The 14,707-nt window shown below is 33.4% G+C and overlaps 1 protein-coding gene across 3 annotated transcripts; it reads left to right on the top strand.

Annotated features, from left to right (window-relative positions):
- The first annotated feature begins 1,724 nt into the window (after window positions 1-1,724).
- Window positions 1,725-10,177, top strand: LOC132316669 (pentatricopeptide repeat-containing protein At1g77360, mitochondrial-like). Of its 3 annotated transcripts, none has more exons than XM_059815144.1 (2): window positions 1,725-3,447; window positions 6,370-8,866. In XM_059815144.1, exon 1 carries the CDS (start codon window positions 1,921-1,923, stop codon window positions 3,445-3,447), a length of 1,527 nt encoding a protein of 508 aa, XP_059671127.1. In that variant the 5' UTR covers window positions 1,725-1,920; the 3' UTR covers window positions 6,370-8,866. The 3 variants fall into 3 exon arrangements, with proteins under 3 accessions (XP_059671127.1, XP_059671125.1, XP_059671126.1); XM_059815142.1 differs by lacking the exon at window positions 6,370-8,866 and adding an exon at window positions 8,873-10,177 and having other exon boundaries at window positions 1,726-3,480; XM_059815143.1 differs by lacking the exon at window positions 6,370-8,866 and adding an exon at window positions 8,873-10,177 and having other exon boundaries at window positions 1,726-3,447.
- Window positions 10,178-14,707: the final 4,530 nt, after the last annotated feature.

Raw genomic sequence — 14,707 nt, forward strand, 5'->3', positions numbered from 1 at the left:
AAATTTTAAAAGAGAGAAAATTATGATCTTTTTAATTTTTAATTTTTTTTTTGTTATTTATATAATTTAAAATTAAATGGACACATGTGATTGTAATTTTTGCCACTTAAGTGATAAGTATTACTTTTTAAAATGTGAATAATTAAAAAGAAAACGTAAGCTGAGTTACCTTGAAAAAAAAAATATAAAAAAAAAGTAAGAGAATTAATATGATCATAGTAGTGGGTGAAGAGGCAAGTAATACTATTTTAAATGTGAAGAATTAAAGAGAAATGATAAACGGATTATCTTAAAATAAAAAAAGTAAAAGAATTAATGGCCGTTTAATCATTTATATGGTCACATCAATGGTGAAGAGGGATGTTTAGAGGCAAGTATTAGTATTTTAAATGTGAATAATTAAAGTGAAATGATAAGTTTTTTTTAAAAAAAATGAGTAAGATAATTAATGATCATTAAAATTGTCACATAAAAATATAAAAAAGTAAGAGAATTAATGATAATTTGTTTTAAATTATTGATTTATTTAATCTAAAATTATAGTGGGTCGGATGCCTATCCTTCGAATGTTTAAGCTGTTGAAGGATATTACATACGTGCCCCTATACACCCGCTCATTTTTTTATTTAGAACCAATGTGGGACAATATTTCCTTGACATGTTAAATTCATGTGCTCTGTTATCTTGAATTTGGAAGGGTCTCAAATTTAGGACATAGACAAAATAAATAAATAATAATAATAATAATAATAATAATTACGACATTGACCAATTTGAAAGGAGAAATCTCGATATGAAAAAACATTTGATTTACATGGGATAAAAGAGAGACATTGTTAGAAAAAAAAAATCATTTTTTCATGGAGAATTGGAGAGCAATAGAGTGAAACCTACTTTGTGATTTTTTTTTTTTGCGAGATGTATAACAGAATGGTAAAGGTCATGTAAAACTCGTTTGGTACAAGTTTACAACAGATGCAGTTGGAACTTGGAAGTACTCCAAAGCATTCCTTTATTCCACTTTTGGTACAAGTTTGAATAATTTGAGAAAATGGGAATAAGCCCGTGCATCCATTTGTTACAGAATGGCTTAACGTTGCCATTTTGTTTGGTTTAGTTTTGTTTAAAAGCACTTTTGAAATTTTCATAAAACAATAAATTGTTTTCTTAAGAATTATAAAATATGCATTCTTAGAAGTTCAATTAATAAATATAGAGAGTTGAAGTCTGGCACTTCAAAATCTATTAGACACTAACCCACTTAGTCATCGAGATATCTAAATACTGTAACTTTTTCTAAAAGAGATTTTTTTTTTTGTTTTTTTGGGGGGGGGGGGTGGGGGCCAAATTGGTTTTATAATGTTGTACAATACGTTATTAAGTTTGTGATAGAAAATAAACATGATAATTTTTTCGGATATAATTTGCATATATAAATTCTACAAATACATTAAAAAATAATTTTACTTTCAAAAAAATGAATGAAAGGAAGATTGGAAGAGATGAATGAGATGTCCAATGTTGTATGGTTGTTCGATGCTTTGATAGTTTAATTGGTTAGTATTTTTGGTGGATTTTAAAATGCAAGTCTCTCTATTTATTAATTTAACTTTAACACTTTTTGTCTTGTATAAAAAAATAATAATAATAATGTTGTCTCGTTATTCTTTGGTGTTATTGGATGGAAGAAATAAGCAAAATAACAATTTTGTTTTCTTGCAAGGAAAAGAAGGGAGAGAGAGAGAGAGGAGGGAAAAAAACAGGAGGGGAAAAGAAAGAAACCAAAGGAAAGAAAGGAAAAGGAAAACACTATCAATCTCTCTCACTCCCAATGCCTAGCTAGGGGTTTCTGATGCTCCTTCACCAAACCCTCCATATCACATTCTCCAAATTTCTTTGTTACAATTCTACCAAGAAATCATGGACAAGCACAAGAAACGGCCTCGCGGTGAAGATTCTTCATCGTCTTCGTCGAACGTTGACCACAACAAGAAGCCCCACTCTTCATCAACTTCAAAACCTCCAACAAGCTCAGCTCAAATTCAACAACAACAAATGGGTAAGCGTCCAAATTTCTCTTCATACCTTGAAACCCCCAATTTGCCCCCCAAAATTAAGTTACTCTGTGAAATCATTGCCAATACTCGCTCTTTACATGTCGAGAAAGTTCTCGACGATATGGGTGTTCGACTTTCTCAACCAGAAGTTGAAGAAGTCCTAAAATTGTCTTATGGGTTTCCCGGTCCCGCCGGGAAGTTCTTCCGGTGGTCCGGGCGTCAACTCAATGACAACCATAGTCCCTATGCTTGGAACTTGGTTGTTGATTTGTTGGGTAAGAATGGTTTGTTTGAAGCAATGTGGGATGCTATTAAGTCAATGAAGAAAGAAGGGTTGCTTTCTTTGGCTACATTTGCTTCTGTTTTTAGTAGTTATGTGATTGCTGATCGCGTTAAAGAAGCAATTATGACCTTTGATGTTATGGATCAATATGGTTGTCCGCGGGACATTGTGGCTTTGAATTCACTTTTTAGTGCAATTTGTAGGGAGGGGAGGACAGAAAAGGCAAATGAGTTTTTGGGTGTTGTGAAGAACATGATTAGGCCGGATGCAGACACGTATGCAATTTTGTTGGAGGGATGGGAGAATGAAGGTGATGTTGTTAGTGCCAGGAGAACTTTCGCAGAGATGGTGAGTGAGATCGGGTGGGACCCGAGGAATGTGGCTGCATATGATTCATTTTTGACTACTTTGCTCAAGGGGCCGGATGGGATGCTAGAGGTGATAAGGTCCTTTGAGACAATGCAGGAGAGGAGGTGTTTTCCGGGGATGAAATTCTTCAAGATTGCACTTGATGATTGTGTGAAGAAAGGTGACGTAAAGGGTGCTCGGTTGCTTTGGGATGGAATGGCTGTAAGGAACGGTTTCAGACCTGATACAGGGATGTATACTTCCATGATTGCTTTGCATTGTTATCTTAATGATATTGATGCAGCTAAGGAGTTGCTGGATGAGATGATTTGTCATGGTGTTTTCCCGGATTCACAGACTTACAATGTACTTCTTCAGTTCTTGATTAAGAGCAAGCGGTTTCGGGATGCTTCACCAATATTTACTGAGATGATTAAAAATGAGTGTGTTCCAAACCACACAAATTGCAAGGCAGCAGTTAGGGGATATATGGATAGTGGGGAACCTTACATGGCCATAAAGGTTTGGAAATGGATGATTGAGAATTACGATTCCGACTTGGAGGAAACGGGAAATTTGTTGGTTTTGGGACTTCGTGTGTTTAATAGGGTTCCAGAAGCTGTTAAGTATGCTGAGGATATGATTGATAGAGGTATCAAGTTGAATTCTTCCACACTGTCAAAATTGAGACAGAGCCTCTCAAAAGCTGGGAAGGCTTTCGCTTATGATGAGCTATTGAGAAAGTGGAAAACTCATTAGGTTGGTTGGAGCTTATGTAAATTATGTCTTTTGGTATGTGCATAAATTTAGTGCCTTTTCCCTTCCTTATATATGACATGCCCAACATTTCTAGCCGGAGAACAATTAGAATGCATATGTTAAATGGTTGTCTAAGTTGCATATTACTGTAATTTTTGTGCAATTATTTATCTAATTGAACAATCTATACTTCTGGATTCATAAGTGCTTGGGGAACGAAAAAGGTTCTTTTTATGATTTGCTTGTTTAATAGTTGCCTATTATGCTATAAGTTATTCCATATATAATTCAAATATTAGACTTTTAACAACAATTATTGTATGAGGTTTAACTTTGCTTCAAAAGTTTAGGTGCAGAACTATATAATTCTGTCGTGCGAAAGAAGAATGATTAACAAAATCTCATGTGTGTTTGGCAGTGTTTTTACTTTTTATAACCAAGTGTGGTTCATACATTATATTGCGCATGCTGTGAATTTACTGGCTTCTTGGCATTTGTCAGGTTAGGTATGTACTTAATTGTTGGGCAGAGAGAAAAATGGTTTCGTGGGTTGAGTTGAATAATGTAGTTTCAGGAGATAACAGAAGGGTCTCATATGGAAGCATTGTTGCAATTATTTAGCATGATAAAGTTCCTTTTTCCCCCACTTTAGATGCCCTTCCGTGTTTGGTATGAGTGAAAACTTTTAACTTAAATCGGAAGGTTGGGCCCGGAAACACAGTCAGAAACCAAGGTGTTGTCAGTCTAAGTCCTTTGGCGACGAAGCGGAAGCTATTAATGTTCACAAAGAACAATGAACAACTTTGAATCCACAAAGTTGAGAGAAAATCTGTGAAATATCATTAATCAACCTCTGAATTTTGCTCTCAGTAGTACATGTATTTATAATAAAAGAACCCTTAACTTTTGCATGGACATGCCCAAGAGGGTTGCCGCACCTGTGTCCGACACTCCGTAGAAGTGTTCTCTTTTTTCTTTATATATGTTTTTTCACAAGTCAGACATGCTGGAGGATGCATGGGGACACGCCGGAGGACAGTTCGATTTTTTTTTTTGGAAAAAAGAAAGAGAGGTTGAAGGGATATATACATATCTGTGTGTGTGTGTATTTTCATTTAAAGTGAGTAATATGAATTGAGATAACAGACCTGGAGATCTAATTATGTGAAGAAAGGGAGGAGATGTGAGAACAACAGTCAGAAGAGAGAGAATGGAGCAAGAGTCATGAATGAAATATAGAGTGAGGAGAGAGAACTTGATAATCTGTGAATGAATGTGGAGAAGAGAGAGAGGAGATAAGATTGCAATCTTATCTTTTTTTGGAGATGTTTGGTAACAAAGAAAACAATTCTACTTTTGGATATAAACATTTGTATCCAAAAGTAGAATATACACGTTTGTATCCAAAAGTAGAATTGTTATCTTTGTTACCAAACATCTCCAAAAAAAGATATTACGTAATAGAATTTGGGCCAATGGACTTTTAGGCTTTTCAGGAGAAGTATGGCCTCTTTGGTGGACCTAATTTTTTTTTTTTTTTTTAATGAATATAGATTATAAATTTAGTAAAAATTTAAAATTTATGTATAATAAAAATAGGCAGCTGATATTGGCACTCCACCAATATCCTTAGGCGCTCCACTCTTCTATTTTTGCAAAAATAAAATTACAAAAAAAGTCCTTCCGTCAAACGATGTTGGATTCTTCCCTTTTTAATTCCATAATTGTCCTTCTCTATTATGGTTACTAGTTTAGGACTCCAGTGAAACGAATTCCTTCATCTCTTGCATTCTTGGATTGAAATTTGATGACAGTATCTCTATGTGAAATTGAGGTGAACATTGTTCCAGAGAAAAAAACAAGGACGATCAAAACCTTTGAAACATTTCTCCACGCACGAATGATTCAAACGCATTTGAGGCTCAATCGCACTAGCTGCTGGATCCTTGTCCCAATTCGCAGACTCCATTTCATGAATCATCACCTTAACGAAGCTTGGTTTAGATCTAATCGCGTAGCGGAGAACTACGATGAAATCTTTCAATCTAATGGTTGCATTGGCAAAATATTGTGAAGAGATTAGTAACAAAAACATCCATTGCAGTTAGAGTTTTGCTTCCTCACCGTCTTATCTTTGTTGAAATGATGAGATTGGTGTCTTGGATTGCGTTCGAGTTTGTATTGGGGTATGAGGAGACTGAAGTCATTGTTGGAGAGTGTTTTTGTGGTTGTTTTGAGTTGAATTACTTTCTGAAACATTTTTGCTAATTTGTTTTTGGTTGGAACTGAAGTCGGTCAGACTGAATTCATATAGAGTTCGTAAGATGAGATGATGAGGGCGCTCTGAATCACGATTGATGAATTTCATGGGAGTCCAAAGAAAATGAAATACAAGGATGTTTTAGTTAGAGAGAATAATGGGTGAATTTTACAGAGTCCCATTCTAATCAAATAAGGGCAATTAAGACATAAAAAATATAACAGTGTAGTCTAGGGACTTTTGGGTAATTTTAATTAACAAGGAAGAAGAGTAGAGTGCCATCGGATATTGGTGGAGCGCCAATATCAGCTGCCATAAAAATATATATATTATTTTATTGCTGTGTCCCTACCGCGGGTCCTATTTTTTAAAAAATTTGTCGTATCTCCGTGTCCATATCATATCGTATTGTACTTGTGTATGTGCTTCATAGCTTAACACCATAAAGAAACTAAAAGCATAAGGAAACTATAAGAAACTGCCCAAAATTAAACTTTCTCTAAAAATTACGAAAAAATACAATAAAAAAACCTAAATACTAAAAACTACTAATATGAGGAAAAAGTAGATAAAACTGTCCTACATCATTTGATTACAAGTTTTTTCATATATGTAGAAATTTAGTTGTAGTGTGGTCTTATTTCTTATACATTGTTTGGTAGGATGGAAGGAAGGAGGAGGGAGCGAAGGAGGGAGTCTCTATCCTTTGGTACAAGGGAAAGTTGGAGAGAAGGAAAGGAGGGAAAAATGAGGCATGCCTCCTAACCCACCATTTATCATCCTTCCAAAATTGGACAAAAGAGAGGAAGGAAAAGAAGGATAAGTACGCTATATGATGTAAATTGACATTATTATCCATCATCAATATTTGCAAAATTATATTATGAGGGTATAGGTGTGAAAAAAAGTGCAACCCCACTCCTTCCTTCCTTCTTACCAAAAGTGGAAAGTGTCACCTCCTTCGACTCCCTTCCACTCAAAACAAAAACGAAGGACACCTTCTCTTCCCTAGGATGCTTCACCCCTCATCCATCCTTCTTACTTTCCCTTCCACTCACTTTTCCATTTTTCATTCCAAATGAAACTTTAGTTACTGTCCCCTTTCTGTCTCAAGCAGTACTTCTTAATTGTGTACCCATCTTATTAGGATAAGTATTTATTATTGCTTACATTATGTGGTTATTCATCATGTACCTGAGGCTTGATAGAAGGTTTCAAGAGAATTGAGACCATATATTTTAAGAAGAAATTTTAAATTCTTTGCGAATTATAGAAGGTTGTAGAAGGATGATCCTCTTTCTTCCCTTATATTCATCCTGGTGATGTAAGTTTTGAGGAGGATGAATAGAGAAGTTTTGAATGAAGTGTTGTCTCTCTCTCTCTCTCTCTTTTATTTTTTTTGTTTTTGCAAATAATTTTCACAAATTATTCGGATAAGGTTTTATGGAGCCGAGAATTGATTGTTTCCTGGTTCTCTTTTTCTTAGAAGTCTCATTCATACATCTGAATATCATTTTCAAATTATGAATGATGGTAAATGTGTTTTTTTCTTGATTTTCTAGAATTTCACACCTTATTTATAGTTACCTGAAGTGTTCACTTTTATCTCTGCCAACTAATGCAACATTTATGCTCCGTTTAGTAAGAAGGAAGGAAGAGGAGTGGAGGGAAGATAGGAAGGAAGAAAAAAATTTATTTCGTTTGGTTGAGAGGATGCAAGGAGGGAAGAGAAAAGAGAATGGATGAGTCATCCTTCTTCTTACACAAATTTTCATCCCGCCAAATATGGACAGAAGACACGAAGGAAGAAAGGCAAGACTATTATAGAAGTTTTTAAATTACAAAACTATCCTTATCATTATCACTCTCTCATTCTCTTCTCTTCCATCCAACCAAACAAAAAGAGAGTATGGCACAATCTCTTCCCTAGGGATGTCTCAGTCATCCATCCTCCTCTCCCTTCCATCCAATTTTCTTCCATCCTACCAAACGGAGCATTAGGCACAAAAGAAACCAAGGATAAGAGATAGTCAAAGTGAGACACCAGGAGACATGAGATGTTGTATATGTTCTCTATAATTACTATGGCACTAAATTATTGAAAACTCAAGGTTTCCAGCTTCTTTAGGATGCATCAGAATGGCAATTAACTCCACATTAGTTGCATTTTCCCAAAGGCCTAGACAAGGCAGTGATAGTCTGAAATGAAAGTGCAAAGTAATCTATCATCAAATTTGACCTTTACCTTTCTTAAACCTTGGCATTGTAGTGAAAATATACAAAGGAACAATTGAATCTCCATGCTTCGGAAGTGATAGATAAGAGCTGTCCCTTTGAGCATTGAACAACTAAATTAAAAGGTGGCTTTAAATGTTCAACTGGGTTGCCGTGGAATTTTATAAATGACAGAAATATATTGTCTTGATTCTCTTGAAATAAGGAGCCTGAGATGGTCAGTGGGTGGGTTGCTAGTTTTTGCCATTTACATGGAACTATCCTATCAATGAAACTTAGCTTCCAAAATATGTAATGTGCAATCCTGAATTTTAAGAAGTCGGTATCCGATATACAAGATTGAAAATTAAAGAAATCAATTGACATTGGGACAGGTGCTCAGATATGTAGACATGGGCAAAACAGCTTCCCAGCTTGTAAATTAAACGTGGTGACATAGAACTCTAACCTAGTTAAAATTTGGAGGAACATTGAAATGGTGTAAAGCTGCCAAAATATTTGGTAAAACTGGGAAGCAAAAAATCATGACTAATAATTGTCAAGGGATTCATTTAGGTTTGGGACAATGGATTTTAGGACTCCTGAGCAGACAATTATGTTGGTATTGTATCATGAATAAACTCTGTTGAAGTTGAACTTCTCTTAAGTTTTGGGCTATGTAAGTTCTGGTCAAAACTTAAGATTAGAACTTTGTTCTAATTGATGCACTAATTAAGAAAGATTAACTAAGAATCAAAGATAGCCTTTAGAAGCTATAGTGTATATGCCTAAAAAAATGAATAAAAATAGTACATGAACGAAGTCTGATATAGAATTTTGTGCATGTGATTGACCATGTCAATGCTGTATTCAGTCTTTCCAACCAATGAACCTGTCCCTTCACCATGATTCATTAGTTGGGTTTGATCCTTTGCATGTCTATGTTTGCAGATGATGATTGAAAAAGCTTCAGATGTCATAAGCTCAGGCAAAGAGCATTTAATTCAGCCTTTCATTCTTTCTTTCTCGACTTAAGGCTGAAATCAGTGGCCTCTGGCTTGACCTTCGAGAGTCAAAACCCTAGGCTCCATACAGTAAGAGTTTTGGCAAGTATATAGTTGAAGAATTTTTATGTTTTAGTGTAAGAAAGTGGTGCCGGCCATTATTGCAGAAACTTTTGGCAAGCATACAACAAGCTTGGGTTCTTAAGCTCAAACTGATTTTACATATTTCAGGCTTCCTTTCATGTATTCCTAAATTTTTCATCCACAATTTTGTGATTTCGCTTATGATTTCCCCTATTAAGGAGATAATCCAGAGATGTCTGTAGGCCCATATATATCTGCAAATGCAGGATTGATGACTTTTAAAAAAGGATAAGATCTGTTCTGCGGTGTGCAACTCAAGGAAATATAACGTTCTTCTGAAGCAAGATAATGATTGGGATGGAAATATGAAGTAGTTGAATCAGGAGCATACTGCAAGTAGCGCACCATGACTTCAAAAGGAGAATCGAAGAACATCAGCACATGAGAATGTCTCGAGAGCAGGTTACAAGCAAAATGAAGAGTGGAAATTGAGAAGGGTACTCGGTGAAGAAACTTCTCAAACTTTTGCCAATGGAGGGTTGTTCATCTGTCCCTGTTAATTAAAGTCACTGTTAACCGTTTGCGTAGGCATTGTGAATGCAGTTGATGAAATTTTGATGAAGAAAATTAGAAAATGCGTCTTCTGTTTTTCTGGACCATTCACAACTATTTTTGCCACCACAAAAGCTTATATCTGATTCAGAAAATAGAGGGTGTTCCAAGAGCCGAGCTTCTAATAAAATAACATGATGTTGATGTTGCATCTGTTTCTATTAGGTAGGAGCAGATGGATTGGTGATGCTTTGTCAAGGCTAAGGCCAATTATTCTGTAAAGTGTAAATATAGCCAGTACTAGCCCTGCACATATTGAAAGAACTAAGACTGGTATAATTCTTATTCATGCCCATATAATAAGGCTGTTATTGGATAAATATGCGAGGAAGTGGTAAACTTGTTATGCAAGTTGGGAGTTTGTTTAGAATGTATGTTCATCAAGTGCTTAAATTGGTCTTCTTCTTTTCGTATTCTTTATGAACAGAAGCATCATTGCAACTTTTATATCTCAATATCGTCCTCGGGGTGTACAATATTTACTGGCTCTCAGGTGTTTTCCGAACGTTGTATACCGTGCAATGAATTTGTATAATTAGCTGGCTTTAAGATCACATTTGTAAACTGTGTTATAGGCTGCTTTGAATGTTCTGTCACCTGGATATGCTAATTTATCTGCTTCTACAATCTTATTCTTTTTATTCTTCTTCTAGGACTAATAGGGCTTTGTTGGATTGATTTGAGTTCTGCTGAGATTATATTCCTTTTAGTGTGTGGATATATAATTTTCTTATAGTATATTTTGTAGGGTTGACTTGGGATGAGATATTCCAATTCATGTATAGAGAAAAGCATATTCAACATGATTATCATTTCTGGGACAGTGGTCCTTAACAAGGGTTGCGTAGAAGACTAGAAGAAGGCCAAGCTGATGATGTCTATCTCCACTAAGGGTATATATGCTCAGGGAGCATCAGGTGCCCTTCTAGGCTCAGGACTAGGGTTAGCACAGGACCTGTTGGTCAAAACGATCCACTTCTGTTTTACAGAGGAGTTTTATAGTTTTATGACAAGAGTCGATTGCTTGAATTTTAATGAGTAAAGTACAGTCACACCCCTTGAGGTTTGACAAAAGAATATTCAGATAAAACTTACCTATTTTTTGGACAAAGACACCATTTGAAGATTCAAAAATGGACAAAGACACCCCTTTACATAAGAAATTGACCAAATTACCCTTTGACCGTTTAGGAAACTTTATTAACTTTACAATTTAATAAATTGGACCAATCTACCCTCATGAACAATTTATACATAAAAAAAAAAAAAAAAAAAACTTTTTTTTTTTTTGGTTATTTATTTTATAAATGTCCCAACTTCTTAAAAATGTAGACGTCTAAAATAATTTTTTGATCCAATACATATCTTTCAAATAAATTATATTTTGTTATTACTTCTTTTCTTTTTCTTTTTCTTTTTTAAATTAACATGTTTAATTCTTTCATTTAAAAAAATTAAACCAATCTCTTTTCCTTAAAAATAAAAAATATAGTACCAGTATAACTTTATGCATCTTAAATCATATATCAAATACTATACATTTCCCAACATAAAAGGGAAAAAATAATAATAATAAAACAAAGGAAAAATAATAATAAAACAAAGGGAAAAAAATAATAATAAAACAAAGGGGGAAAAAAAAAAACAAAGGCATGCATAAAATTAAGATACATAAAATTATACTGGTACCATATTTTTTATTTTTAAAGAAAAGAGATTGGTTTAATTTTTTTAAATGAAAGAATTAAACATTTAATTTAAAAATAAAAAGAAAAAGAAAAGAAGTAATAACAAAATATAATCTATTTAAAACATATGTATTGAATCAAAAAATCATTTTAGCGTCTACATTTTTAAAAAGTTGTGACATTTATAAAGTAAATAAAAAAAAAATGAACAATATAAAGTTTTTTTTTTTTTTACTTTTTTTATGTATAAATTATTCATGAGGGTAGATTGGTCCAATTTATTAAATTGTAAAGTTAAAAAAAGTCTTCTAAACGGTCAAAGGGTAATTTGGTCAATTTTTCATGTAAAGGGGTGTCTTTGTCCATTTTTGAATCTTCAGGGGGTGTTTTTTAGAGTTTTCTTTGAGTGTTCTTTTACCAAACTTCAGAGGGTGTGACTGTATTTTACCCAATTTATATATATATATATAATACTTCCATTTATTTTTACGATAAGAAATTTACACACCCACTTCGTCGGGAATTGAGTGTTTTTTTCTTTTTTTTCTTGGAATTGAGTATAACTTTTACCTTAACAGGTGAGACAGTAGCACGAGATTACCACACAGTTAAATAATATATATTCATCAATTTATTCCTTTACACAATTTAGTACAACCTTTTTTGATTTGTCTGTTTGCTTTTATCTTGGAAATTTGGAAGATGGACAGATTCTTTTTGTTAAGATATCCGTGTCTCAAATACATATAGGACAGTTGAGGGGACATAGAGGGGTCACAATCCAAATACATTCAGAGTTTTTTTGTTTTTTTTATTCTGTCTTTTTTATTCGTCCTCAAAGAGTAGCTATCGCGGTACATTGAAATAACATTTTATAAATCACATGTACTCAATAAGTTCAGGTTTAGCCCGATTATAATTTAACCCATGTAGGTACTCGCATAAAAATTATTTTATTCAAAAAATCAAATATGAGACTTGATACTTCATGTGGGAGATATCAAAGCCTGAATTCTCACCCGAGTTGCCCCTCCTCATTTCATTATATTTTTCACAAATTTTAGATCTTTTTCAACAATTACTCAATTTAACCACAAACAATAACTTATTTTTAATGTGTTATCATCCAACCATATAGTAGGCTAAGTTGGCTAACCGTTCATTAGTTGAAAGTTTGTTGAGAAACAGAAACAGACAATCACCAGTATCATTTCACGGTAACATCCAATTAACGTAAAAACAAAAACTATTCGAATAATAAAATATCTGGTTTGGACAATTCGTATCAAGATCTTCCTTTATATTGATTCACACACATGTAAAACATGCACATATAATAAACTAATACCTAATAGGTGTTTAATTCTGGAATTTGTTTCATGACAGCTTTAAATTACTGTACTAGATACTGCATTTTCTAATTGGGATTTCGTTATAAATCATTACCGTTTGACGTTGCTTTTGGAGAGACTAAAAATGCTTTTTATTTAAAAAAAAATCTTTCAAATGAGTTTGGTGAAAAAAAAAAAAAAAAACCGCCTTCTAATCGAGGATATTTTGACTCAGTAAAACTTTTAATCAAATTAAAATTTAGAGCTTTTAGCAAGGAGAGATAATATATATCTATAGACACACAAAAAGAGTGTATATATATGAGGGGAAATATATATATATATATATATATATATATATATTTTTTACATCCCATTTTACTAAGGGTGGCAATTCGTGTTTGTGAATCGTATTCGTGTTATTTTTACATCCCATTTTACTAGGGGTGGCAATTCGTGTTCGTGGATTGTATTCGTGTTGTGTCGAGGTAAGGTATTATACTAAATAGGTAAACCCAAACCCAGCCCATTTAATAATCGTGTCAAGAATCCTCAACACTAACTCAACCCGTTTATTAAACAGGTAAAAGTGTTAACCCGTTTGACATTTAATATTTAATCAAATACTAAATAATAGAAAAAATTTGTCTAATTAACCCAAATATTAAAAATATAAAGAAAAATTATAAAGGATAGACAAGATTTATGTTAAAATGACTTAACTATCCAAAATAATTGGGTTTAAATAGGTAACATATTACATAAGTAATATTCATCATTATAACATATTGAGTTAAATGAGTCGTAAACGGGTTACATAGGTTGAATTCCTCAACCCTAACCCGACACGGTCAAGTAAACGGGATTAATTGTGTCGACCCTTTTATGATCTAACCCCGTTTATGCCAAACCCAAACCCTTTTAACTCGTGTCTTGTTGTCATGTTGTAATTTACCACCCCTATATTTTACCAAACAAATAGTGATGCTATTATACGAAAAAAAAAAAAATTACTTATTATAAGTTACATAATCGTGCAAAAGTTGAAAACGGTTTTGTATTTTTAAATTATTATTAACTCATACGACATGATTAAACCTAAAATAACTTAAATTTTTGTATTATTAACTCATACGACATGATTAAACCTAAAATAACTTAAATTTTTGTATCCAATCTTTTGAGTTGACATACTACTTTATTTATTTATTTTTTAACATACTACTTTTTATTTTTTATTTTTTTATATCAGATTGTAAAATCAATATCACCCGACATAATGATTCTTAATTTTGGATAAAAAGCATATTGTCACTATGAATATGTGATTATAAGCAAATGAAGATAATGATACTCAAAAGATAAAAAATACAATTATCACGACATCCTTTTGGATTAATGTTAGTAAACCCCTAATGACATGATCACACAACAACCAAGACTCTGTGTGCCACGTGTATAACTACAAAAAAAAACCCATATCCGTTATACACTTCACCCAATTTTTGTTGGGTCCCCAATTGGGTACCGACATTTGTCGCACGTGGAAGGGCCAAAATCCTTAATTATCCAATGGCCCCACCATTATTTTGACTAATTAGAATGGACCTAACATACCAGAATTCTACTACTACTGCTACCTCCAACCGATGGTCCATTTTGACACCACAATCTCCAATGTAGGGTCACCCAATTTGATTCTCATATAATTAGTATGGGTCATACCAAGCTTTGGCTTGGCTTAGCTTTTACCTAGGTAGTTCATGATTTGATAGCTCTCCATTAAGCAAGTTCAATAATGGTTTTTAGGTCAATTGGTAAGTGCTTCACGAGTCTTCAAATCTTGTTTAGATTACAATGATTGTCACCATATGTGATCCTTTGTGCCTCCTAATGCTTTAGGTATATGCTTTTATTAGATGAGTCTTAATTCAAGTAAAATTGTTCAATTGTTATTTAAAATTGAAAATAACCTCTCTACATATATATAAAATTATTATCATTTGACCCTTCTTAAATTTTGCAATTTCAAAAATTTTGCGTACTAAACTACATCTACAAAACATT

This window comes from Cornus florida, unplaced genomic scaffold, assembly GCF_030987335.1.
Source record: "Cornus florida cultivar Cherokee Brave unplaced genomic scaffold, ASM3098733v1 CherokeeBrave_3.0.0_Hap2_Chr07, whole genome shotgun sequence".
Taxonomy (NCBI): domain Eukaryota; kingdom Viridiplantae; phylum Streptophyta; class Magnoliopsida; order Cornales; family Cornaceae; genus Cornus; species Cornus florida.